The sequence below is a fragment of the Callithrix jacchus genome, chromosome 7 (assembly GCF_049354715.1).
Source record: "Callithrix jacchus isolate 240 chromosome 7, calJac240_pri, whole genome shotgun sequence".
Classification (NCBI taxonomy): Eukaryota; Metazoa; Chordata; class Mammalia; order Primates; family Cebidae; genus Callithrix; species Callithrix jacchus.
In genome coordinates, this window is record NC_133508.1 from 104,285,108 (window position 1) to 104,312,555 (window position 27,448).

General features: G+C 38.5%; 1 protein-coding gene and 1 long non-coding RNA gene across 11 annotated transcripts in view; one reads left to right on the forward strand and one right to left on the reverse strand.

Annotated features, from left to right (window-relative positions):
- Window positions 1-27,448, forward strand: part of LOC103794489 (uncharacterized) — a 36,503-nt gene that overhangs the window by 1,104 nt on the left and 7,951 nt on the right. For both annotated transcript variants that reach the window (XR_013520167.1, XR_013520168.1), the window contains exons 2-3: window positions 11,241-11,308; window positions 23,887-23,978. This is a non-coding gene — a long non-coding RNA (uncharacterized LOC103794489). The remainder of the gene's footprint in view (window positions 1-11,240; window positions 11,309-23,886; window positions 23,979-27,448) is intronic.
- Window positions 24,739-27,448, reverse strand: part of C7H1orf141 (chromosome 7 C1orf141 homolog) — a 54,556-nt gene continuing 51,846 nt past the window's right edge. For all 9 annotated transcript variants that reach the window (XM_035251833.3, XM_078332202.1, XM_054236411.2 and 6 more), the window contains one exon: window positions 24,739-25,831. In XM_035251833.3, coding sequence (XP_035107724.2) covers window positions 25,235-25,831 — 597 coding nt within the window. In that variant the 3' untranslated portion in view covers window positions 24,739-25,234. The remainder of the gene's footprint in view (window positions 25,832-27,448) is intronic.

A 27,448-nucleotide genomic window follows, 5' to 3' on the forward strand; every position in this document is an offset into this window, starting at 1 on the left:
TAATTCATTATATCATTTCATCCTAACCACTCTGAGAGGCAGGTGTTGTGAAACAACATATAAACAGGAAAACAAGGGCTGAGAGGGAGTGTTAGACATACACTGCATCCCACAGCTCTAACTGACTGTGTACAGATTTGGTCCTAGGTCTGTTTAGCATTTATTCTATGTTCCTCCACTGGACACTCCTGTCTCCTTTGGGGCAGATGGACAAGACCTACTTTTACAAGATGTTCTAGCAATGTCAGTGCTGTCTTCAATTACCAAGTTTAATGTTTATTAACCCTATGAAGAAGAATAAGCAGGATAAAGGAACAGTGATGTACTGAATAATCATGACCCATTCACAAATAGCATACTAGTCACCGAGTTAGGCACTGGAAATACAAAGACATTTCAAACTCAATATATTTCCAACTCAACTTGGCATAAATCTCTCCCAAATAAGTTGTTTCTCTGAATCTCCAATTTTAGTGAACTGGCCTCACTATTCACCTATTTGCCATGGTTCTGCTCTCTCTATAATCACCCTGCAAGCGTTCTTTAACCCCACCAAACTAGCTTTACCCTCTACACGGAAGCTGTTCACTGCAAAGTTACCGATGACCTCCATGGCACTAAACCCAATGCACACTCCTAGTCCTCCTGCTTGACCACTCCACAGCATTTACGTTGTCAATATTCTCCCTTCTTTTAGCTGTACTCTCTTCCCTTGACTTCTGGAACTCCACACTCTCTCGGAACCTCTCCTAGTAGACTGCCTTTCCTTCTCATCCTGCTGTGCTGATTCCTCCTCTTCTCACAGAGCTTTAAAGTTTTACTTTCCTCAGGGCTCAGTCTTGGGTCTTCTCTCTTTACTCTATGTATTCTTACTAAATAATCTCATTTCATTCCATGGTTTCAATTGTGATTTTTTGTTTGCCAATGCTTACGAAATTACCTCACTTATGTTCTCTCTAACTTCAAATTAATGTGTCTGACTGCCTCCTGAATATCTTCACTTGGATAACTCTCTGTTATGCTGCTCAACATGCCTGAAACTAATCTCGTTATTATCCCTTTAACTCTGACATTCTGCTTCTCTGTTGTTCTTTACTGTATCTGGTAATGAATCCTGACAGTTGAGATCCTGGCTGTCTTATTTTGCCATCCAAAATACTTACTACTTGGCATTTATCAGACTGAACACCATAATTTAATCAATGTGCTGAACCAGTTTATTTTGTATGAGAATGTTAAGATCATCAAGATTTCTGTGAACTATATTATGGAAAAGAGTAAAAGATTGGATGTCACCTTGAAGCAAGACTGTGATGCTACACTGCTGTCCCTGACATGTAAGACGTAAACTGGTTTAGTTAGACCATATAAATTAATATAGAGAAAAAACATTTGCCCTGTTAATAGCTTGCCATGTTAATAGCTACACACTAGGTGTCAGGAAATGTCATGTTGATTTGCCCTAGTAAAAGCACTACATCTGGAGCATCAAGTACCATTGGAGTAATCACACTCAGTGATTTGCTAAGATTTGTCCTCTGCATTGGACAAACAGGTGACTTAAATGGATATGATAGGATTCATCCATCTTTCAAGCCTTTGATGATGGCACTAATCTCTGCAATTCCTCTAAAGATGTGGTATATCTTTTTATGTACTATCCTGATAGGTAAGGGAAGTTCCAGAGGCTTCATCTTTTTACCATCATGGTCCTTATTCCATGGGTCAAAGAGACACTGTGAGGATTTTGCCAGCTTCCAAGTATATCTATACGCCTAAACATGTGTCTCTTCCAATTACATATTCAAGAACTGGAGAAAAAACTACACAGTGGATATGCAGGTCTACTGAGCACACTGTTTTTCAAAGTTGGGTCTCCAGTTACCACCTGACCCACTTCTATAGTTTAAATGTGTATGTCCTCTCACAAATTCATATATTGAAATTGTCTGGAAAAAATAGAGACAAAACTCTAAGTAAAAAGAGTTTATTTGTGAATAGCATACAAGAAGTAGGACTGTAATTTGGGACATACATACAAACTAGGATGGCCTTCAGTATGTACAGAGAACAAAGTAAAAGGTTAGGATTTTATTGGAGAAAGAAGAGATTTATGCAAGTTGTTTTAAAAGAAAGTTCTTTGGTGCTGGCAGCATCTTACAAAAGCTGGAGAGTTCTGATAGGTGAATGTTAGTAGTCCTCAGGGAGGACATGTAATCTTGGAGTTTCAGTTAGGCCTTTACATTTAGAATTGGATCTGTGAGTATGAGTCAGTGTGTCAGGAAAGTGTTCTTGTGTAAGCAGCTAACTGTCCTCTAGCTGTCCTTGTGCTGCCAGCTGTCTTTGTGTGACTCACATAGTAAACTGTGGTTTGGAGAAAAGTCTTGTGATAGTATGTGTTATCAGGCAAATTGTGTGTGACAGCCCTACCATCGTGGCTTTCCCTAGCTCCATTTTGCTAGGGTTTGACGCAAGTGACTACATTTTGAATCTGACAACATTCACAAAATCCTAACCTCTAAGATGATAGTTTTAAGGAAGTGAGGCCTTTAGGAGGTGATTAGATCATGAGGGTGGAACCTTGATGAATAGAATTGGTACCCTTACAAAAGAGTCTTGAAGGACTACCCCTTCCATCATGTACCGACAGCTAGAAAACCCCACCTGTGAACCAGAAAGCAGGCACTCACCAGACACCAAATCAGCCTGCATCTTGATCTTGGATTTCCCAGCCTTCAACTGTGGGAAATGAAATTTCTATTGTTTGTAAGCTACCCAGTGAATAATACTGCATTATAGGAGCTTGAACAGACTAAGACACTACATAAGCCCCCAGTTTAACCGGTAGACTACAGGGCTGTGAGTGCCCAGGAATTACTATCAGTTGGCCAGTGTTTGATAATCCCCAAAAGGTCTTCCTTTTTGCTGCTACACAGTTACCCTCACCCTAGTAGATGGCTGCATGTTCCTTTGAGGAAGACTTGAAGGAAGATACACAGTATATACTTGTGGCTTTGATATAGGGCCTTCCTCAAAGAGACCTGATCTCTCCTTCAATTCAAGAGGTTCTCATACTATACATGGCTTAGGTCTGGAAACTGAATAAAAGACCTTGACTCTCCATTTCCAAGACTCCGTCGGGGCTTTTTTGTTTTTGTTTTTTGCTGTCAGGTCAGCTTTTTACTGTTACAGAGATTAAGGGCCATTTTAGTAGGTTGTGTAACTCTTTCATTCTTAGGGACATTATAATCAATAGGCTACTGCCTAAAATTCCTATGGGTCAAAACTATGATTACCACTATGTTACTGCTTTTCTTTTTTCATAAATATGCATACCACCTTGTCTTCTGTGGTTAAGTACTACTGCTTGCCTTTGATACTCCAGAACTTCCATCATCTCTATTAAAATGGGAAGCCCATCGCAATAGTGAAAGTTCCCATTATACCTAGCTTACAGAGCACAGCCACAACAGAACATCTCAAGGATGTACACGGTCTATACAAAAGTATGTTTCTCTGCATGTTGGTGATGGGATTTCCTCTGGATTCTCTCAAGGATGTTGTTGAGAGATGGGTGTGTAGATTACACATGATAAATATGCTCCACCATTCCTGTTTCCCTAAGCACTGAAGTCTTTTCCTTCACATAATATAGAAAGTTCTGGTATATCAACCTCATTAAATAGAGGCTGCTGTTGTGCCCAGCTGTCAGTAAATCAACATATTAAATTGTTAGAATGCTTCTACCTGCATCAGCCAACACATTAAATCCAGAACCTCAGTAACTATTACCTTTTTCAATACATTTGGCCCAATCCAGTGTTACAGTTCATCTTCCTTAAGCTCCATTCCTATACATATTCCGTAGGTTGATGGTGATTATCAATTAGAAAAATCTTGTAATTCTTCTAGTTTCCTTTAGATTTCCTCCTAAGTCAAACTTCATGCTTGTTCTTTGGGGTATGTTGCTATGTGACCCTAGTTATGGGTATAGTGGATAGAGTTTTCAAGCAAGAGAAGGCTAATCTCTCAGACACAGGAGGACTAACTGCTCTCAATGTCAGAAGAGGCTCAAAGTGCCTTGACAATTCAACATTCTTAACTCCATCTAAGCCCAAACAAATGTGTCCTCATTCCAAATTTTAGGGTCCTTTTCTTTCCATTTTTTTTAACTTCTACATGAGACATCCAGCAAGACTGTAAATTCAACTGATGTAAAAATTGTGACCTGGCCAATTAAGTCTTTTTTATTTTTAACAATATCAGCCCTGTGGCTGCAAGAAAAGAGAGATTCTCTTAGGACTGCCATAGAATCATTTTGGCACTCTAATAAGACTTTATAAAGAATGTAAAGACCTGAGTTTGTTATTCTTTCTATATGTGTTTTATTAAACTCGAGAATTTATCCCACAGCACAGTCCTCACAGTCATTACTATTGCCATCAGTTAAATGCAGCAGGCACATGCTCCAAAGGAATGCCATCACAGTTAACTACAGGTGACAATGTAATGAATCGTGATACTTCTGCATGACCTGGATTACCAAAATTTATTTCATATTAGTGAGGAGCTCAGCATTTCATTCTAGCTCAAGGGAAAAAAACCAAACAAATTCCAAATCCCAACTTGTGAAGTCTTTCCTAGAACCAATTTTTATACCAATCAAGGTCCAGTCAAGCAACAGAAAACACACAGGTTATTTGATTAAAGATAATTTTACATTAAAAAAATATTAACTAGGTAAATTAAAGGTTAAAAAGAAATGCTTCGAAAACCCCCAAAACCATAAGGTATCATGGAGGTAGCAACTGCTGGAAGGGCCAAGGGAACAAAGGAAAGAGGCTAGAATGATTAAAACTTAGAAACTTAAAATAAAAAAAAAACTTAGAAACCTAGAGGAGGAACTCCAATAGCTAAAACTCAGACTTCTGAGGAGGAAATGCTGCTTAAGTGATTCTGTGATCTTTGAGTTCAAAAGAGGATCCCCATAAGCCTGAAATTCAGACCCTTGAAGAGAGAGCACTATCTGGTTAATGCTGTTGGCTTATGGGGGTAGGGAGTAAGGGGAGTGGAGGTGTAGGAGCGGGAGTGGGAGGGAAGCACAGTGCTGTGATACAGGCTATTCTGCAAATTTAGGGAAAACTGCAAACTGCATTCAACTACTGCTATGGGAAGAACTTGCTACTTCTGGGTTGAAGAATCACCACTAGACTGATGCTACCAGGAAGCACACAGGAAGAAGCATTTCCTTTCTCCTCCTCCAGCTTCCCAGTATCCCTCTAGTGCCACATATGGAAGAGTTTGCACAGAGCCAGCCAGTAAAGCAGAAATGCATTTTGCAAAATACAAGCATCAGCTCCACAAAGTAGAATATAGAAGAGTAGCTTCGGAGCTGAGAGACAATTACTTAATACGTGGCACACCCATTTTACTAAAGGTATCGCATCTGCCAAGTTGCCACCTTAGAAGTCTAGTAGTCATTCTCAGAACCTGTCTCTTCCAACTCGCCATATATAAGCTGCTAAATATCTTTCAAGTCCAAATCCACTGCCATACCATCATCATCACAACCTCTGCAATGATAGTCTAACTAGTTAAGCTAGATGACTCTTCTCCTTCAATTCATTTTGTAAAAATGCAGATCTGGGCTGGAAAGGTGACTCATGCCTGTAATCCCAGCACTTTGGGAGGCTGAGGTGGGTGGATCACCTGAGGTCAGGAGTTCAAGACCAGCCTGGCCAACATGGTGAAACCTTGTCTATACTAAAAATATGAAAATTAGCTAGGCATGGTGGTGGACACCTGTAATCCCAGCTACTTGGGAGGCTGAGGCAGGAGAATCACTTGAACCCAGGAGGCGGAGGTTGCAATTAACCGAGATCATGCCACTGGGCATGACTCCATCTCAAAAAAAGAAAGAAAGAAAATACAGATCTGGTTATTAGGATAAAATCTATCTCTGCTTTATTTCACAATACTCTCAATTTGGCTCTCCCTTCTCTATTTATGCTGTTGTTCTTTTACTTTGTCAAACACATCCTCTCATTCTTGGACCTTTGCACCTGTTCATCACTTGACTTATGAACTAATCTCTCACTCCTACAAACTCCAGCTTCCTCCTCCGGCTAACTCCCTTAAGTCTCAAGTAAAGTAGGTAATCTTCAGTGAGGTCTTCCTGAGCCCCAGATATCATTCCTACCTGCTCCTTAAGAGGCATAATAACTTGTTACTAATTAAAAACTTATTTCCCTGCCCTCTGCCTATTGCTTTACCCTCACCGTTCACATTCAAGCCACAATGCATAGGCTGCTGTTTATCCCTGATGATTGCTATTGGAGTGTACTCAGAATGTATGCTTCAGATTCTTAGATTCTGTACTTAAAATTTAATGGTGCATAAATATTTTAGAATCTTTTTTCCCCTGCCTATTCATTCTAAACTAGATAAACAATTTTGAAACCTCTACTCTCACAGTCTTCCCCATCTTAGTTGATGGATATGCTGTCCTTCCAGCTGCTTAGGCCAAAAACCTTTAATTCCTCTCTTTCTCTCATAGCCCACATCCAATCCTCAGCAACTCACCTCAATGCTATCTTTAGAATAGATCTGTATTCCAACATTTATTACTTCCAGAGTGGTGCCCTAGTCCAAGCCACCATTTTCTCTTGCTGAAATATTGTAATTGTTTCATCATTGGTTTCCCTGCTTCTATCTTTGACTCATCTTTTCGCATCAATCCTTTCTGCATACAGCCTCAGAATAATCTTTTCACAGATAAGTCATTCCTCTGTTCAAAACCATTCAATCACTTCTGTTCTTTCTCTGGATAAAATTCAATGCCTTACAGTGGCTGTAAGACCTTATATAATCTGGCCTCTTGTTACCTTTGTGATCCGATCCTCTACTTCTCTTCATACCACTTCACTCCACTCCACTGGTTGGTGGGGTTCACTCACTGTGGGGTGGTAGGGGAGGTGGCGGAGGTGGTGGGGTAATGAGGCTAATTCTGCAAATTCAAGAAGAACTACAAACTCCATTCAGCTACTGCTGTGGGAAGACCTTATTGCTGCTAGGGTGAAGAAATAATTGCTGGAGTGATGCTACCAGGAATCGAACAAGAAGAATTTTCCTCTTCCTTCTCTAGCCTCCTTACTGTTCTTAGAACACTTTAAGCACACTTTACTTCAGGGCCTTTGCACTTACTGTTAAATACTCCCTCTACAGATATTCCCATGGTTCACTTCCTCACTTAATTCAGATCTTAACTTAAATGTCTCCTTATCAAAGTGGCCTTCTCAAAACTGAAAAAAGATATGAATGAAGAATGAAATAAATGAAGAGCTATACTATGTTCATAGATGGAAATGCTCAATATTGTTAGGATGCTAATTCTCTCCAAATTTATCTATGTTTTAATGTAATTCCTATCAAAATTCCAGCAAGTTTTTTTTAATAGATAATGACAAGACAATTCTAAAGTGTATATGGAAAGACAAAGAAAATAGAATGGTAAAAAATTATAAAAAAGAAGAAAAAACTTGTAGAACCCACACTACCCACTTTCATGAGTCACTATAAAGCTACAGTAATTAAGACTGTGATACTAGCAAAAGGATATACATATAGATAAATGGAGTGGAAGAGAGAGCTCAGAAATAAATACACAAATATGGTTGCCTGATTTTTGACAAAGGCACACAATTTCAATGGAAAGAGAATAGTCATTTCCACAAATAGTGCCGAAATAATTTGATGTTCATATGCCAGAAAAGGACCTCAACACATATTTCACAGCTTATGTAAAAATTAACTGAAAATAGATCATAGGTCTAACTGTAAAACCTAAAACTGTAAAACTGGTCTGGAGCTTGAGACCAGCCTTGACAACATAGTAAAACCCTGTCTCTACTAAAAATACAAAGTTAGCTAGGCGTGGTAGTGGGCACCAATAATCCCAGCTATTGAACCTGAGAGGCAGAGGTTGCAGTACACCATGATCATGCCATTGCACTTCAGCATGGGTGACATGAGTGAAACTGCATCTCAAAATAGTAATAAAAAAAAAAAGTAATTACTGACATGGAAGAACTTAATATTGCCATTTTGTAATTGTATTCTGTGTGTTTTATAACTGTTTTTGTCCCCCTTTTCCTCTCTTGCTGTCTTCCTTTGTGTTTCAGTGATTTTTGTAGTGACATGTTATGACTCTTTTCTCATTTTCTTTTGTGTATTCTCTATAGGCATTTTCTTTGTGGCTACCATGGAGCTTACATTAAAAATATTGTAGCAATGTATCTTAAGCTGCTAACAATTTAATTTCAATTGCATACAAAATATCTACTCTTACTCCCCTCAAAACTTTATGTTATTAATGTCATAATTTACATGTTTTATATTATGTACCATTAGCATATTTTATAGTCAGTTATTTTTATACTTTTGTCTTGTAACTTCTATACGAAAATTAAAAGTATGTTATATACCATCACTTCAATATTACAGTATTCCATATTTACAAGTGAGCTTTGTACTTTTATATGTTTTCATGTTGCTGTTTAGCATTCTTCATTTAAGTTTAAAGAATTCCCTTTAGCACTTTTTGTAAAGCGATGAATTTATTCAGCTTCTGTTTATCTGGGAAAGTCTCTATTTCTCCTTTTTTTGTTGTTTGTTTTAATTAGAAATGAGTTCCACTATGTCACTGAGGTTGAAATGCAGTGGCTCTGCAGTGGGTATTCACAGGTGATATCACAGTGCACTACAGCTTCAAACTCTTGGGCTCAAATGATTCTCCCAACTCAGCCTCCTGAATGGCTGAGGCTACACGTACACAACACAGTCCTCTCTTAATTGCTGAAGGACAGTTTTGGCAGTTACACTGTTCTTGGCTGACAACGTTTTTTCTTCTTTCAGTATTTTGAATATTTATCCCCCCTCCTTCTGGCTTACAATGTTTCTGCTGAGAAATTCACTGATAGTCTTATAAATGACAAGTAGCTTTTCTCTTGCTGTCTTCAAATTTTTTTTTTTTTTGCAGTTTGACATTTGATTATAATATATATTGGTGTTGATAAAAGAAAAACTGCATCTGAATTAAATTTAAAGGAATTGAATTGGGCAATAAACGATTCAAACATTGGGCAGCCCCCAGAATCACAGCAGATTCACAGAGACTCCAGTGCAGCCAGGTGGTGGAAGAAGATTTACAGACAAAAGAAAAAAAAGGGAAATGACATATAGATATCAGCAGTGAGGTGTAGAAGCAGCTGGATTGGTTACAGGTTGGCGTGTGCCTTATTTGAACACTTAGCAGTTTATGAGTAGTTAAAGTATGGCCTCTGGGACTGGCCAAGTCTCAGTTATTGCTACAGGCACATACTCCTAAGTTAGGTTTTAGATTTTGTCTATTAAGCTACTTTACAGTTGATCCACAAGGACTCAAATACAGAAGCATGGATTCTTTCTTAGGCCATCTGCAGTTTGCTTTCACAGTGTGCACTTCTTTGGAATCATCTAGTTGGAATATGTTATGCTTGTTGAATCTGGATGTTCATTTCATTTCCCAGATTTGTGAAGTTTCTGTTTCTGCAAATAAACTTTCTGCCTCTTTCTCTCTCTCTCTTCTCTTCTCTTCTCTACTCCCATATCCATAAGTTGGCCCAGTTGCTACTGTCACATTAGTCCCTTAGGTTTTTTCTTAACCCTTCCTACTTTTTTGTTGTTGTTGCTCTGGATGGAAAATTTCAAATGATCTGTTTTTGTCTTTGCTGATTCTTCTGCTTGATTAAGTTGATAGTTGAATTTCTCTAGTGAATTGTTCAATTTAGTTATTGTATTTGTCAGCTCCAAAATTTTTGTTTTTTTAAAAAATATGTTCTCTCTCTGTTGATATTTTCATTTTGTGGAAATCATTTTGTTGAATCATTTTCCTGAGCTTGTTGAACACCTTTATGGCAGCTATTTTGAGGTTTTTTTAAGGTAATTTCTTTAAAATTTCTTTAGGGTTGGCCGGGCGCAGGGGCTCATGCCTGTAATCCCAGCACTTTGGGAGGCAGAGGCGGGCAGATCACAAGGTCAAGAGATTGTGATCATCCTGGCCAACATGGTGTAACCCTGTCTCTACTAAAACTACAAAATTAGCCCGGCATGGTGGCACACACCTGTGGTCCCAGCTACTCGGGAAGCTGAGGCAGAAGAATCGCTTGAATCCAGGATATGGAAGTTGCAGTGAGCCAAGATTGTGCCACTGCACTCCAGCATGGCAACAGAGCAAGACTCTGTCTCAAAAAAAAAAAAAATTCTTTAGGGTTAATTTAGGAGATATTTTGCTCCATTAATTGGTCCTTGTTTCCCTGTTTCTTTATGTGTTATAACTTTGTGCTGACAATCATACATTGAAAAACGCAACAACTACCCCTTCCAGGCTTTATGGACTGTCTTTATATAGGGAAAGACTTTCATCAAGCAGCACAGCTAAAGACCGTGAGAGTTTCTCAAACCTTTTCTGTGGATGCATTTTCTCTGGAGTTGTGCATATAAATTCTGAAATAGAAGGATTTACTGTTTTTTTTCTTCAGGAGCCCTCATCTCTTGCTCTCTTTGGTGTCTGCCAGTAGTGCTGTTGGTTCTCTAGAGCTTATGCCAGCTGCTCAGCTCCGTTTTTCTCAGTGCCCCCAGGCTTCTAGAGTATGATGAATCCTATCAGCAATCCAAGTCAGGTAAGAGAGAAACCAGTTTTGGGCAGCTCCCTGAAAAGCCAGAGCATTGGATGCATACTTCACTGTTTCCTTCTATCTTTATAGGAGAGGTTGCTGAACTGAATGACTTCTGTCTGCTGTTTCGCAAATTCTCTGGAGCAGCAACAAACCACCTAGCTATCTTTTGTTGTCAGTGGCCCCTAAGTACCTGTAATATGCTACATTTGTCCATGCTCTGAGGCAGGAGAGACAAAAACCAGTCCCCTGAAAAGCCAGAACACTGGATACATGTTCCAAGTCTTTCACTTCCCAGGAAGAAGCTGGGAGTTGAGGATTTTCTTCCATTTGTTCTGCACTGAGCCAACAGGAGGAATTATACTGAATGAGGGCATGCTACTTCACACTGTCACCTTTAGTGGTCTCCAACCTCAAAGACTTACCTGTTAGCACCTAGATTTAGGCAAGACAGAAACCAGTCCCTTGAGGAACCATCCCCCAAAATCAAATGTTTAATGTATGCCTCAACCTCCTTCTTCTCTACAGGGAGAAGGCAGAAGTTGGAAGTTTTATCCTGATCCTACCACACTGATCAAGGGAGAGGACTATGGTCGGTGAGTGGTACAAATTTTCCCATTGGCTTTGATGCAGCTGGTTTCATGCTCTTCTGGAGTGCAGGGTCATCTTAAGGGATTTGTTGATTTCTCATAAGGGAAATTGATCCATGCATTGTTGTTGCAAGTTGGTGTCTTTGTCAGGGCAAGGAAGGTCTCTGGCTTCCTATTGTGCCATATTGCTGACACCAGCCTCTTGTGATGAGTTTTAAGATGCAACTCCAAAATCACATTCCATAGAATAAATAAACTGGTAAGTTTTTTATGAAAAACTTCTGTTTTGCCAAAGATAATGTTAAGAGAATGATAAGGCAAGCTAAACACAAAGGGAAAATACTTGTAAATTACGTATTTCATAAGACTTCTATCCAGAATGTATGAGCTCTTCCAGCTCATTAATAAGAAACTAATAAGCAATTAAAAATGGGAAACAGGTGACCAGATGCTTTGCCAAAGAAGATATATGTATATATATAGTTTACAGATAGGTATGTGAAAAGATGTTTGACGTCATTTTTCTTTAGGAAAATGTAAATTAAAACTACAATGTAAATTAATTGATTAATTGATTTTCTTTAAGAAAAAGTAAATTAAAACCACTACACACCTCTTACAGTATGTATGCATAAATACTTGATATTTCTTTCTTTAGGATGTAGAGCTTATTTCTCCTACCCTTGAATGCATGCTGACCTTAAGTGACTCTAGAAAATATTCTGACAAATAAGAATGTGGAAAGGGAAAAATAATAGCTTTACAATAAAAAAAACATGGCAGACACCACCTTAACCAAGTGATCAAGTTTAACATCACCATTAAAGTTACGTTGTTGACATGTACTAATGGATGTGATGTGATAAGAAGAATGCTTCACTTCTCTGGTATTGTTCCCCAGAGCTCCTAACACCAGTCTAATAATAAAAAAAAATCAGATAGACTCTTATACAAATTATTTGGCTAATATTCTTCAAAACTCTCAATGTCACAAAAATAAGGACTGAATGATTATCTCAGATCAGAGACCAGTTTGGAGACATAAGGATTAAATTCAGTGGGATATCCTTAATTGGATCCTGGAATGGAAAAAGGACATTGTCAAAAAACTGGTGTCATTCAAATAAAATCTTAAGGTTTTTTTTTTGTGTGTGTGCTCTTCCTTGGCCAGTCTATCTAAAATATCACATTTCTGGGCTTCCTGTCCTCTAAACTTGTCTTATATTTCTTTTTAGCTTCTGCCACCTCTTGACTGTGTTATATTTATTGTTTGCTCCTCCCAACGAAATACCTGCTCTATGAGAGGGAGTGGATCCAAGTTTTATGAAATACAAAGATTTTGGCTGGGCACGGTGGCTCACACTTGTAATCCCAGCACTTTGGGAGGCTGAGGTGAGCGGATTAGGAGGTCAGGGGTTCAAGGCCGGCCTGGCCAACACAGTGAAGCCCTGTCTCTACTAAAAATACAAAAATTAGCTGGGCATGGTGGCAGGCACCTGTAATCTCAGTTACTTGGAAGACTGAGGCAGGAGAATTGCTTGAACCCAGGAGGCAGAGGTTGCAGTGAGCCGAGATTGTGCCACTGCACTCCAGCCTAGGTGACAGAGCTAGATTCCATCTCAAAAAAAAAAAAGGAAGATTTTGTGAACCCTATATAAGAAAAGTAAAGAATGTAAAATGAGGTACAAGATATATGTCTAATTAAAATAAGAAAAGAAATCAGAACAAAGACATTTAAAAAATCTAGCAAAAAATTAATACACTATTTTTATTAATTAAGTACCTGTTATGCTTCTCTATTTTTTTCTGTTTGGGGCTACATATTCATTTGACTGCCTCTGTGTGTGAAAATAATTTTGCAATATATTTCTGATAAAGATAAAAGAAAAATATTTCAGTCTTTCTTCTGGCACTTGGCCAGTTTTTTTGTTTGTTTGTTTTGAGACTAAGCCTCACTCTGTTGCCCAGACTAGAGTGCAGTTGCATGATCTCAGCTCATTGCAACCTCTGCCTCCTGGTTTCAAGCAATTCTCATGCCTCAGCTTCTCGAGTTGCTGGGACTACAGGTAAGAGCCACCAGACCCAGCTAATTTTTAAATTTTTTAATATTTTTAGTAGTTTTTCTTTTTATTGTATTTTTTGTAGAGACATGCACCACCATGTTGCCCGGGCTAGGCTCAAACTCCTATGCCAGGATTACAGGCATGAGCCACTGTGCCCAGCCAGCCACTTTGTTTTTATTATTAATAAATGGAATTTACAAAACACGCAACCTAACATCCAGATAAGCCCACTGAAGTATTGCTACAAATGTGTGCTCTGCAAACACAGGAATTCTAATAAATTCTATTTTGCACAATTCCCATTAAGAAATGTATAGTTCATTTATAACTGTATACTTTATTGAGTATATTGCCAACAAGAGAGAATTTGAGTAAGAATGAATGAAACTCAAATTATCTCTAATAATTGTATTTGAAGACTGGAAGAGTGTTTCACAACTAGCTTCTGACTCAAATCTTGTTTCAGTCCTGTTTCTCCTCCTCTGATCACAAACTTACAGAACTTGTTACTGTAGGACAATTTATTTCATGGCATATTCTTTGGGTCTGTACCATTGTGTCACACAGTTGGTAAATTAGCAAAATAGGCAGTGGTAGTATTCTTGGAAACCATCCCTACATAAGAACAATTAAATAACTTCATACAGAAGTGCCTGCATACCACCTATATACATTCTATTAAGCCCAGATTAGAACTATTCCTAACTTGACTTCTCCTTAGATAGAGTCCAAAAATATCTTCTGCCACTCAAATATTATTTGATATAAAAAGAAGTATAATGGTGAAAAAATTGGAGTGGGGACAGCATTGTTAACCAATTGCAAATAAAATGTCTTCTGCAGATTTCATAAGTTTTAAAAAATATATAAACCATTTGAACATGTTGCCACGGTCCCCATTGGGGCCTAAGAAAAATATCATGCAGGTGAAGAGCCCTGAAGCTTAAACTTCATTCGTTTTTCATTCATGTCCCTAAGAGTAGAAGACTTTTTGTTTGATTATGGCTACATTCTCAGTACATAGAATAGTGTCTTACGTGAAGTAAGTATACAATAAATATTTTTTAAATGAAAAAATAACAAAGGAGTGGGAGGAGGAAGAAGGAAGGGAGAAAGAAATGGAGGTAAGGGAGGAAGGGAAAGAGGGACGGAAGATGTGGAATAGTACTTTGCATAATTTGTATTATAAAAGCATAATGTGATTTTCCTACACTTGGTGAAAAATAACTAGTGTTAGTTATACTTATTTCCAAGGAAGAACATTTCATTGGGACACATGAGGTACTTTAGGACCCTAAACTGCTCCACATTTTAGAGAACAAGTCAATACAAGGAGGTAATGGATGAGCCTGCTTTGAGCTCAGAAAAGGAAGAATTATGATATGGCCCAGGAGAATGGAGTACTGGATAGAAGAAATTTGGAAAGAGTAACAAGAAGAAACTAAAATTATGTTAAAGGTTTATATACAGATATAAATCCAAGCAGGCATATCCAAGAAATGTCGGGCATACTGAAGTCTTCTCCTGTTGACTCTAGAAAGGCAAGTGTTATTGATAAATCACATATCTCACGTGCATTGACTCGTCAATTCTACTTAGGGTTGATATTCAGTAGCAACATACCAGTATGACCACCCTATAGTTAGAATATTTAAATATTTTCATAAGAGCTGGGAAAGAGTAATTTCCCCAGGTCCTTTAAGACTTGACCTATTGCCATGGTCACCCTGGCCCCTAAATTGGAATTTCCCAGACCCCCGCAACTAAAAGAGTAAGTCTAGGGTCACATCCTGCTTCAGCCATAAATTTGTTGTGATAGGTTACTGTGCTCATTGTTGAGTCATTTGCATATATTCTCTGGTTCTACTAAGCAGTCAACATCGCTGTATGAAAGAAACCATGAACTAAGGGGAGGCCTAGTCTCACTTTTTTGCTACCCTGTGTTAGCCTAGGAATACAGCAATACAACTGTTTGCTTTAGACTGATGGCTCTCTAGGGTTGGGGTTTCCTAGGGTGGAGCATTGGACAGGTAGTCAGCTTTCCCACAGAGCTACATGAGGGCAGAAGACAAGTCTCTTCTAGTTATTGTGGCATCTCTAGCAGCTAGCCCAGTGATGGAACATAGTAAACACAAACATTTTTTTTTTAAGTTGAACAGTAAACAAGAAGGTAGAATTTTAAAGGTCTAGATCTGGAAATATCATCTAAAATTATAGAAAAAACTTATTTAAAAATTTCCCTGTTATGCAGTAGGGAATCTGAGGCCTGAAAAGTTAAGGGTCTTGCCCAGAAACTATGAGTTTTTAACATAATTCGTTGCAGAACCCTGGCCTCTTGTATCTTCATTCAGTGTTCTTTTTACTAGATGGGGCTTCTCCTCTCAGATCCAAAGAGACAGGTAACCCCAGTACAAATTTCTCACAGCATGGAGAAATTCAGAGATGACCACAGTTCTCTGTCACTCTTGTGGCAACTGAAAATTTTAAGTGAAAGTCAGTTACACAGGGAAGTAATCTCATATAACAGCCACAGTTGTTTGGGTTTGCTCCTATTCTTGGAATTGGTGGGCAGGGTGAGGTCAAGAGTTTGGACAGAATGGGAAAGTTTGGAACAGCCACTGTAGAATGTGTGAGGGGATGATAATAGAGTTGAATATGAAGATTGTTGAAGGCTGGAAGAATGAGGAAGAAGTTGAGTAGGATGACTACGTATGGACCAGTTCAGCATGGTAGATTTATTTATTTATTTATTTTTATTTATTTATTTATGAGAGAAACTTGCTTTGTCACCCAGGCTGGAGTGCAGTGGCATGATCTTGGATCACTTCAACTTTGGCCTCCTGGGTTCAAGGTGATACTCCCACCTCAGCTTCATGAGGGTTGCTGGGATGACAGGTGACAGATGTGCACCACTATGACAGCTGGTGTTTTGGTGTTTCTTTTTTTAGAGGGAGAGTCTTGCTATATTGCCCAGGGTGCTTTCAAACTCCTGGCCTCAAGTTATCCTCCCTCCGTGGCCTCTCAAAGTGTGGGATTATAGGCATGAGCTACCATGCCAAGCCATAGATGAATTTTAATAAATAATTATCCAGTCCCAAATTTCAAAAATGCTGAGTTTGAGAAATCCTGCCCTAGAAAAATTTTAAGTGTTTAGTTGCCACTTGTGACTAGCAGCTATTAACAGACCTGATACTAGAATATTTCTCTTGTCATTCTATCAGATAATTCTAGTCTAGAAGATTTTCAAGACTCTTTTTACCTCTGAGGTCCTAAGCAAAACAGTGAAAAAAAAAAGAAAGAGCAAGAGAGTAAGGATCAATCTTACTATCCTTACTAGGTAAACAAAAAAGATAATGAAAAAAGTAAGCAAAAGAATGAAATATAATATATAATGAAAAATAATGCCTTTGAGGCATTAATTTCCAACTAAAGCCCTTAAACTTGCATAGTTCTTATCTGAAATAGAAAGCTCATATTTTGATTCTGCCCTTACTGTTCACACAAAAGTGTGGTATTTGGATCAAATAAACTATTGTCTCTCTCTGGGCCCGTTGACAAACTAGATGCCGCTTTGTAATCTACTGTTGTGCATTACTTGTCTGACTAATCCTATGCTTCTTTCTTATTATCCTACTATTATAGCTATAAATACATAGTCCTACCTTTTTTCTTGGCAGACACCTTATGGTGCAATAGAGAGTAAACAGGATTTACATTTAATATCCCCTCAGCTTTAATAATGACTGGTTTTAATTCTCCCTTTGAGTGCTGAAATAAAACACCTTCCTGCTCATAACACACCTGCATCCAATCCTGGGCACCTGATTTCTGGAGAAAAATGAGATGTCCTTGATATTTTAAAATATCTGAATAGCTTCCAGGCAGAAGAGAAATGTTTTTAGAAAAAGTATCCAGTACTTAGAAATAAGAGAGGTGATTACTGAAGTTCCTTTCAGTAGAATGCTGGGCAATTGTCTGATGGATACGTGATGAATTAATCTGTAGGGTTGTGTACCTTTGATTGACTCTCTTTTGGAAGAGGTTAACTGGTGGAAAACCAATAGCAGTGCAGATGATTCTTGCCCATAGCAATGCAAATGGAATTTATCTATAGAGATATAATTGATTTTCTCCTAGCAGAAAAGATAATTCTAAAGTTTTCAGTTTATTACCTTATGTGGTATTAACCAGTTTTGCATGTATTAGCCTATTCACTTTAGTACTGACTGCCTTGACTGCATAAACCTGTCTTCATATTTTCCTTCAATCTAGTTTTTAATATCTTACTCTTTATTCATTAATGAGTGGAATAAAATCTTTGACACATTCACATCATATGTCTAAAAGAATCATGCTTTTTAACTTTTTGGAAAGTATATTAGCAGAAATCTAACTTGGTCAGGTATTGCTCCTGAATTAAATGCTATGGATCAAGTGGATTTTATGAAAGCCACGAATTTTAAATTTACTGTAATAAACTTCCTGACAGTTTGTGCTGATGATCTTCCTCAAATCTACTCACCATCCTGCTCTGTGCCCTGAGAGATTGGTTTATATGAATTATAGCAATGACATTTTTTTTAAACCACGTTTGAGAGTAAATTGAGGTGAGAGAGGCACAAAAGTTAAGGAGGCACTTACTCTCAGGGTCAACCTTGCAGTTACGGACCTGAGAATAAGTGCCTCCTTAATTGTGCCCTGGTGCCTCTCACCTCCCTAGCCTCACAGTAGTCCCAGCCCTGTCTTAACTCCCAGCTTTTTTGTTGATTTTAGCCAATGGGAGGCAGGTAATACAGGTTCAAGAGGGCAAGGGGAGAGTGAAGTTCTGGTATTTATCACTCCAGATTCCTCCCAGGGATTTTGCCTTGGATGGGCAACATGCTGCTATTTTTGGATTCCTGTAATCTCTTCTTCAGTTCTGTAGGCCTGACATGGTTGCTGTCTGTGAGGCACTACATTATCTCTTGTGGTTTCCTCACACAATGGCCCCTTATTAAATTCCACTCAAGAGATCCACTTTTGTACCACCCGATTCCTGTTGTAAGGCCTGCAAATAGAAAGGGCTGCTTTAAAAATATATATATATATTTTAATATATATTTAATAAAAAATTAAATATAAAATATATTTATATTTTATTTATATCTGTTCTGGGGTACATGTGCAGAACATGTAGGATTGTTGCATGGGTACATACATGGCAATGTGGTTTGATGCCTCCATCCCTCCTTCTATGTCTGGCATTTCTCCCCATGTTATCTCTCCCCAACTCCTTACCCCCCACTGTCCCACCCATAGTCCCCCCAACAGACCCCAGTGTATGATACTCCCCTCCCTGTGTACATGTGTTCTCATTGTTCAACACCCGCCTATGAGTAAGAACATGTGGTGTTTGATTTTCTGCTCTTGTGTCAATTTGCTGAGAATGATGGTTTCCAGATTCATCCACGTCTCTACAAAGGACACCAACTCATCATTTTTTATGGCTGCATAGTATTCTATGGTGTATATGTGCCATATTTCCTTGTCCAGCCTATCATCAATGGCCATTTGGGTTGGTTCCAGGTCTTTGCTGTTGTAAACAGTGCCACAATGAACATAGGTGTACATGTGTCTTTATAATAGAAGGATTTATAATCCATTGGATATATACCCAGTAATGGGATTGTTGAGTCAAATGGAATTTCTATTTCTAGGTCCTTGAGGAATCACCACACTGTCTTCCACAATGGTTGAACTAATTTACACTCCCACCAGCAGTGTAAAAGTGTTCCTATTTCTCCATATCCTCTCCAGCATCTGTTGTCTCCAGATTTTTTAGTGCTCACCATTCTAACTGGCATGAGATGGTATCTCAATGTAGTTTTGATTTGCATTTCTCTAATGACCCGTGATGATGAGCATTTTTTCATATGTTTATTGGCCTCATACGTGTCTTCTTTTCAAAAGTGTCTGTTCATGTCCTTTGCCCACTTTTGAACAGGTTTTTTTTTTTTCTTGTAAATCTGTTTTAGTTCTTTGTACATTCTGGATAGTAGCCAAAAGGGCTGCTTTTAGAAAAGTGACTCCACTCCATTCCAGGGGCATTCAAGCCAAGGCTAGACGGTCAGAAGACATTAGTGCTATGAAGGAGTTCTCTGCCCTGGGAGAAGGAAAAACTGTGCAACTATGATTGTGTGTTGGGGTGTGTGTGTGTGTGTGTGTGTGTGCACAGGAGTGATGGAGACTGGGAAAGAGAAATGTCAGAAAGGAGAAACATGTTGCTGTGTTACCATATATGTAGCCAAGGGAGGTTTGTTGACGGTCTGTAACGGACATCTATGTTAGTGAAAGAGAAGGCTGAAATTGAGGGAGCGATTTTGTTGGATCAAATGTGTCAAAATTGGTGAATGTTTAGGTCTGCTTTTAAAAAATGTAACTACCTAACTGTGGGCTCCAAGTAAGAGTATACCAATCTTATGTTCAGGTATGGATTTAACTTGGAAATGCTAAGAACTTAGTACTCTATTTAACAGAAAAAAAGTTTCCAGATGTGTTGCCTATAGTATGATCAAGATGGTGAAATGTCATCTGAGATTTAACTATGCAGTATTCTCATAAAAGGCCTTCTTTGTGGTAGAGAACCCATGTTAAATTTCAGTCATCATGTCAGAACAAGTAGAGGCCTGGCTGGTGTTTTTTTGTTTTGTTTTGTTTTTTGAGATATAGTCTTGCTTTGTCCCCAGACTGGAGTGCAGTGGTGTGATCGTGGCTCACTGCAACCTCCACCTCCTGGTTCAAGTGATTCTTCTGCCTCAGCTTCACTAGTAACTGAGACTACAAGCATACACCATCACGCCCAGCTAATTTTTGTATTTTTCTTAGAGACGGGGTTTCACTATGTTAACCAGGCTGGTTTCAAACTCCCGACCTCCAATGATCCACCCACCTCAGCCTCCCAAAGGCTGGGATTATAGGCATGAGCCTCCGCACTGGCTGGTGTTTTAAGAGCTGACATAAGTATGGAAATGGTTGAGGCTTGCTCAAGGTGCTAGAATCTCCGTTCCAGGAAAGTGTGGCTCAGCAAGGAAGGAAAGATTGATGACTGGTAAACAGTTTGAATTGTTCTAGTAGTTCTCCCTGCCACCCCATCCACACTCACTGTGGGCTAGTACCTGTAACAGATGCTGGGGATCCAAAAATCACTAGTAAGACACAGATATGCCCTACAAGACTTTCTTACCTGTGACAATATCAACTGAGTGATCTTTTAAATCTTAAATATTATGTGATGAAATCAATATCTTTGACAAGAGGCCTTTTGAGAAAACACATTGGAAGATTTGTGTTGGGGTTTGAGGGGACTAAAAAATAATGCCCATCTTCACCACCCAAATTTGAAAGTAATTGATAGATGAGCAGACAGGTTGATGGCAATTATAACACAGTTTGAGCTGTTTGGACAGCATGGCTTAGGTTCAAAGATGAATGGACTTGTTTAGGACACTGTTCTGCCTCCCCATCTCCAAGTATGGCATTGCTCATCCAGTTGGAGATTCAGTAGACCATTTGAGTATACTGAATGCACACATTAACCAAAGATTGCTGCTCTCTCTACACTGAGACAAAAAGGGAAGAAAGTAATCAGTTCCCTAGTGCTCACAGTCTTTTAATAGATTAGTCTTACCCAGTTCAGAAACGAGCCAATTGCTGTCACCCCAAATCAGGTTTCGCTCTCATCAGTGGGGAAAATAAGTAATGGATGGGGTAGAGGTTATGAGTGTTCCTACAGATGAAACTTTCTTCCAATGGGAAACAAGAGGAGTAGGGAAATAAATGTTCATTCTTCATTTTCCCCTACCTTTTGATCTTAATCGTTAAGTTTATGATCAGTCAGGGTCTATGTATCACCCCTTGGAGAGGAGATTAGCAGCTAGGGAAGTCTTTCTCCCACCTTTTGAGACTGTTTCAGTACTGTACCTTTTGGCTTTTTTTTTTTTTTTTTTTTTTTGAGATGGAGTCTTGCTCTGTCACCAGGCTGGAGTGCAGTGGTGTGATCTCGGCTCACTGCAACCTCTGCCTCCCGGGTTCAAGAGATTCTCTGGCCTCAGCTTGCTGAGTAGCTGGGATTACAGGCATGTACCACCACACCTGGCTAATTTTTGTATTTTTAGCAGAGATGGGGTTTCACCATGTTGGCCAGGATGGTCTCGATCTCTTGACCTCAGGTGATCCACCTGCCTTGGCGCGCTGAAGTGCTGGGATTTCAGGCATGAGCCACCATGCCTGGCCACCTTTTTGGCTTCTTTTAAGAATGTTGGTGAAGAGTGTTAATGTTGTAGCCAGAGTTCTTATTTTAGATAAATATATTTTAATCATCATGTTAATTAACTCCAAGACCATTATGTGTCAACATAAAAACATTTAGGTGCTAGGCCTGTAGTTGGGTTATTATTTTTTCTAGTTGGCTCAGGGAAGCTCAGCTCTGTTTATTGTAGTACCTTAGTGACCATAGTTCCGTAAGGGGTGGAAGGTAAATGCCTTGCCCACTGTGGGCTGGTACTATAAAAATGTTAAAAGAAAAACTTTAGACAAAATAAATTTCACAGTTTATCTGAACAAAGAACAATTTATGAATTAAGCAGCACTCAGAACCAGATGAGGTGCAAATAATTCTGCTTAGCATTGTTAGTAGGAAGGTCTTATAGGCTGAACACAGAAGCAAAATAGAGAAATCACCTGATTGGCTACAGCTAAGTGTCTGCCGTAATTGGACTTGGTGTGATAAGTTGGCTGCCTATGATTGGCAGAAACCTGGCTGCTTGTGATCAGATGAAACTGAACTATTTATTATACTCCTAAGTTTCAGTTTGCTTATGTATGAAGTTAGGTTGCAGTTTGTTGTATAAAAACTCAAAGTACAAAGACAACCTCAGGCAAATGGCCTCTTGCTTATTTAACAGAAATAAGCAGACCACAGTCCCCTGATGAGGCATTTGAAAGAAAATTCATCAATCTCCGATTTCCCAGCTTTTTTTTTTTTGAGATGGAGTCTCATTCTGTCACCCAGGCTGGAGTGCAGTGGCATTATCTTGGCTCACTGCAACCTCCACCTCCTGGGTTCAAGCAGTTCTCCTGCCTCAGCCTCCTGATTAGCTGGGATTACAGGCACATGCCACCATGGCCAGCTAATTTGTGTATTTTTAGTAGAGACGGGATTTCACCATGTTGGTCAGGTTGGTCTCTAACTCCTGACTTTGTGATCCACTGCATCTGCTTCCCAAAGTGCTGGGATTACAGGCATGAGCCACTATGTCCAGCCCCAGCTTTTGTATAGACATAATGGTTCCTTCTTGGCCTCCTGGGGCCAATAAGACCAGGAGCATTTACAGAGGGACAAAGGCAACCTTTCCCTAAAGTAATACACAGATCCCAACTGGCCAGCTAGTCCCAGGAAACAGCACACTCCATCCTCACCCTGGAACTCAGAGACTGGACTCCAAGGCCATACTCAGATCTCAGCATCAGAATAGAAACCAAGTCTGGCCTTACAGTCTGCTGCTTACAAGACCCTAGTAGCAGATTAGATGATAAATTAAAACTGGAGTAGAGCTTAGGTTGTCATCTTTCCTAAACCACTACTCCTTGTTCTCAAGCTGCTTTAATGGAGAATCCTCAGCCAAATGTAATTTTAAAGTTGATTTAGTGCCATCTTAAAGGGTAAAGCTCACAAGCTCCAGCAGAAACTTCCAAAAATAACTTATACAAAAATTCTTAGTGTAATTTCAGCCCAGCTTGGGTTAAAATCTGAATTCCATAGTTAAGTTTAGCATTTAATTTAGAAAAGATAGGAGTAAGAGACTACAGGGAGTATCTTTTAAGAAATTACAGTGGCTGGGTGTGGTGGCTCACTCCTGTAATCCCAGCTTTTTGGGAGGCCAAGGTGGGTGGATCACTTGAGGCCAGGAGTTTGAGACTAGCCTGGCTAACATGGTGAAACCCCTGTCTCTACTAAAAAAAAAAAAAATGCAAAAATTAGCCAGGTGTGGTCGCACATACCTGTAGTCCCAGCTATTCGGGAGGCTGAGGCAGAAGAATGGCTTGAACCCAGAATGTGGAGGTTGCAGTGAGCCAAGATAGTGCTACTGCTGTGCTCCAGCCTTGGTGACAGAGCAAGATGCCCTCTCAAAAAAAAAAAAAGAAAAAAAGGAAAGAAATTACACTTACATTAAGTCAGGCTTAAGGGGAAAGGGAGGGAGTAGAAAGGAAATTTCTATTGAATGCTACAAGGCTCAAAGTACTAGATGCTATTTTATTTAATGCTGAGAATAGTAGTATAATAAATTATTGTTGTCTCCATTTTAAGGTGGAGATACAATCAACCGAGGCTTAGTTTACATTATTTACTGCAATATGCTCCTATCTTGCCCTATTCCAAGGCCCACACTTATTTCTCTTATACTATCAAGAGAAACTAGCATCATTACTTGTACTAATATTAGGTATATTTTCTAATTCTTATTATTTTTATTGTTATACCAGAAAGGAATGAAGGGGAACAGAGAAAGAAAACTTCATAACCTGGAGCTGCCGCAGCTTCTCCTTTTACCAGACAGCAACCAGAAGAGAACCTGGTAGGTCCCTCCTTTACCTCCTACAGACCTGAGCCCAACACCTTAGTTCAAAGCTTTTCTCTCTTTCTTTTCTCTCATTCAGTCTCCATTTTTCTCTCCTTGTCATTCTTTCTGAGAGTCCAAACCTCCCTCCCGTTGTGAAGAGGCTCCTGAATAGTACTGATGATAATGCGTAATAAAGAAAATCTCAAGTCTGAAGTAGAAGTGAGGAGCCTAAACAGGTTTTTCTCCTCACCTTAAATGTTCCAAAAGACCCCCTAAAGCCTTTGAACTTAAATGCCTTTAATTCAATCTCCTTTTCAAGTAGTAATAGTCACGATTGAAAAATTCTTTCCTCACTCAGTTTTCTCTTTCAGCTATTGCAATTATAAAATTATTGCTTTTTACCATTTTCTCATAAGTTCTATGGAATAAAATGTTAAGTAAGCTTTTATTAGGTAATTCTGAAATTTATTACTCCCAAGATTATTTTATGTGAAATCTATTTCTGAATTCCAAACAAATGGAATACAAATAAACTTTCAAAATGCAACTTTTGTTTCTAAGTTGAATTCTGCCTTTATACTGTTTGAGTTAATGAGAAACAGTAAAATAACAATGTTTTAAAATGTTCAATACCTTACAGGATTTGCTACCAAAATTAAGTAGATTAAGGATAGTTATTCTCTTATTTAACAATTCAGAAAAAGAAGTTAAAGTTTGCAAAAACACATTGTATAGTAATGAAGTTCCAACATCTAACAACAAGAAACAACTGAAGTTTTACAAAGCTTTTTAATTGCATAAATTACTAATGTAATACTATTGATGATGAGTGGCTGAAATGCTGATATACAGTTAACTCCACATTTATTAACTTAATGGTACATTTATCTTATTTGATATTCAATTCTAGAACAAGAGTATTGATGTTATGTAGCTTTCAACAGCGCATTTCCAGAGTCAGTCTATGCCGTTCTTGGTCATGAGTCAGACTTTAGTGTAGGAAGGCTGATGGTTGAGCAATCTAACTGAGATAATAGAAAGTCACAAACTAGATCCTCTTGGTAATACTTATTTCTAATTTTGTTCTATTATTTACTAAAACTGTTTATTGTTTTTGAACAGACCACTGCTGGCTTGTAATTCTAATTTCTATGTTTTGCTCTCTTATATAATCAATTAGGACATTACTATCTGGAGAAGAATTTCTTTTATAATTTTGGAATTTGGATATTTGCTTCTTGTTACTCAAATATTGCTGCATACACGGTATTTTATGAGGCATCTAAAATTTTACTTGACAAGTTTAACAAATTATCCAGTGGTGTTACATTATTTAATTTATGTATATTTTTAAAAGGGTTTGAGTAACATTTGTCAGGTGAGGCACTGAATGTAGGTATGCTCATTAGTTTTTCTGTAGAAAACATTCTTTCAAATTTTCCAGTTTGGACACTCATTTCTTGAATAACAGCTTTATCAAGGTAACCCACAAATTGTTTTGTTAGGCTAGAAAAATTCTGTGAGAAATTATAGAGTGTATTCCAAGATCTGTTTTCTAGTGTCTGCCTATTAGTTTTCTTCTTTAGTTTATCATCTACAATTGTGTGGTCTGCTTTAAAAGACATGGGGATCTGTATAGCTTTTCTCTGTGCTGTAGGCATAGTTTTTTGGGGTTTGAAAAGAGAAATAGATTGATCGCCAATTATAGATTTGTAGATTTCACAATTTTTTTCTAAAACAAAGTTTGTTCCTTTACGGTAAATGTTTTCATTTTCTAAAGGATGAGAAGAAAATCTTTTTTTCGTCAAAAGTAACATTCGTACAGATTCTGTGTCATGGAAAATTATGGGATTTGTATCCTTTTGTTCCTGTGGATTAAAGAAAAGAGTAATTAGTCATAAGTTCATTGAGTCGGGAAAACTACATATAATTTAAAGCATGTAAATAAAATTGTAAAATATTCTAAATATGACTATATACAAATATTTAATATGAACAATAGCATTATTCAAATACATGAAAATACAGTACTTGTAGGTAACATATATCCTTTTATCTTAATATTCCATAGAGATGTTAGTGATAAAACTTCAACTTTTGGCCTTAAATGTTTTTTGAAATAAAGTAGAATATGAAAAAATAAACATATTCATAAATATCTGAGGTGCTGGGAGCAGTGGCTCATGCCTGTAATCCCAGCACTTTGGGAAGCCAAGTGGGTGGATCACGAGGTCAGGAGTTCAAGGCAAGCCTGGCCAACATGGTGAAACCCCATCTTTACTAAAAAATACAAAAATTAGCTGACCATGGTGGGTGGCGCACACCTGCAGTCCCAGCTACTCCAGAGACTGAGGCTGGAGAATTGCTGGAACCTGGGAGGCGGAGGTTGCAGTGAGCTGAGATGGCTCAACTACACTCCAGCCTGGGCAACAGAGTGAGACTTCATCTCAAGAACAACAACAACAACAACAAAAATCTGAGGTACTGCCATTGAGAAATAAGGTAGTTGTTGTGGCATTTGTTAGGTTTCCAAATTGTAGAAATTAAAAAGCACACCAAAAAATTGATTGAGTCAAAGTTCAGAAGAGATATAACTGATTACAGGCCAAAATTACAAATATGGGTATCCTAGTAAATAATTTAAAAATTAAAAATGATCTCTACAACAGTTATTATTGCACCCTAATTCGTAGCATAATACCTGACACCTAAAAACTGCTCAATATAGATTTGTAGTATAAAATAGCCAAAGTAATAGATTGACTTAAGAATAGATCATTTTTATCACAGTAATAGCCAAGTCTACTATGATTACTGAAAAGACGACAAAGATCTAGTTTTGCAATCCACTGGTGATGCCAGTATTACCTATATAGCCATAGTAATGGATGTTTGTAATGCTTTTGGTCTGTCCGACACCTCAGGGAATTTTCCACTTGACAAGTCTATGTACGCTTATCTAGAGGCAGGAATCATGTTTGTCAGCTTCTTTGCGGTTAGGGCATGTGACTGACCTAGGCTCTGCCAATCTGATACACCAATGGAGTCTTCAGTTCAGAGGAAGCAAAGATTGTGAAAAAGTACTGGGAAAACTATTCTCGTGAGGGTAGTAGGAGTTATATCTAGCTTTGAACGACAGCAGTAACAAATGTTTTAGAATATTCCCTGCTCAGCATTGGAGTTGTAAAGTGTTATCTGTTACCAGAACATGGGCCTCAGTGGAGAGTCTGGGGCTATATAATTAGGTGATTCCTGATAGACGGCTTTCGAGCCAGGTTGCCTCTCTAGAGACCATGAGTTACTAAATAGCCTTTAATAAATGCACTTTCTGGTTGAAATAGCCAAAACAGATTGTTAGAAAAATGGACCACATAGTCATGGTCCCATCATTTTAGGACTGGGGTCTTGTTACATTACCCACGCTGGATTCAGATGGCTAGGCTCAAGCAATTCTCCTGCCTCAGACTCCAGAGTAGCGGGGACTG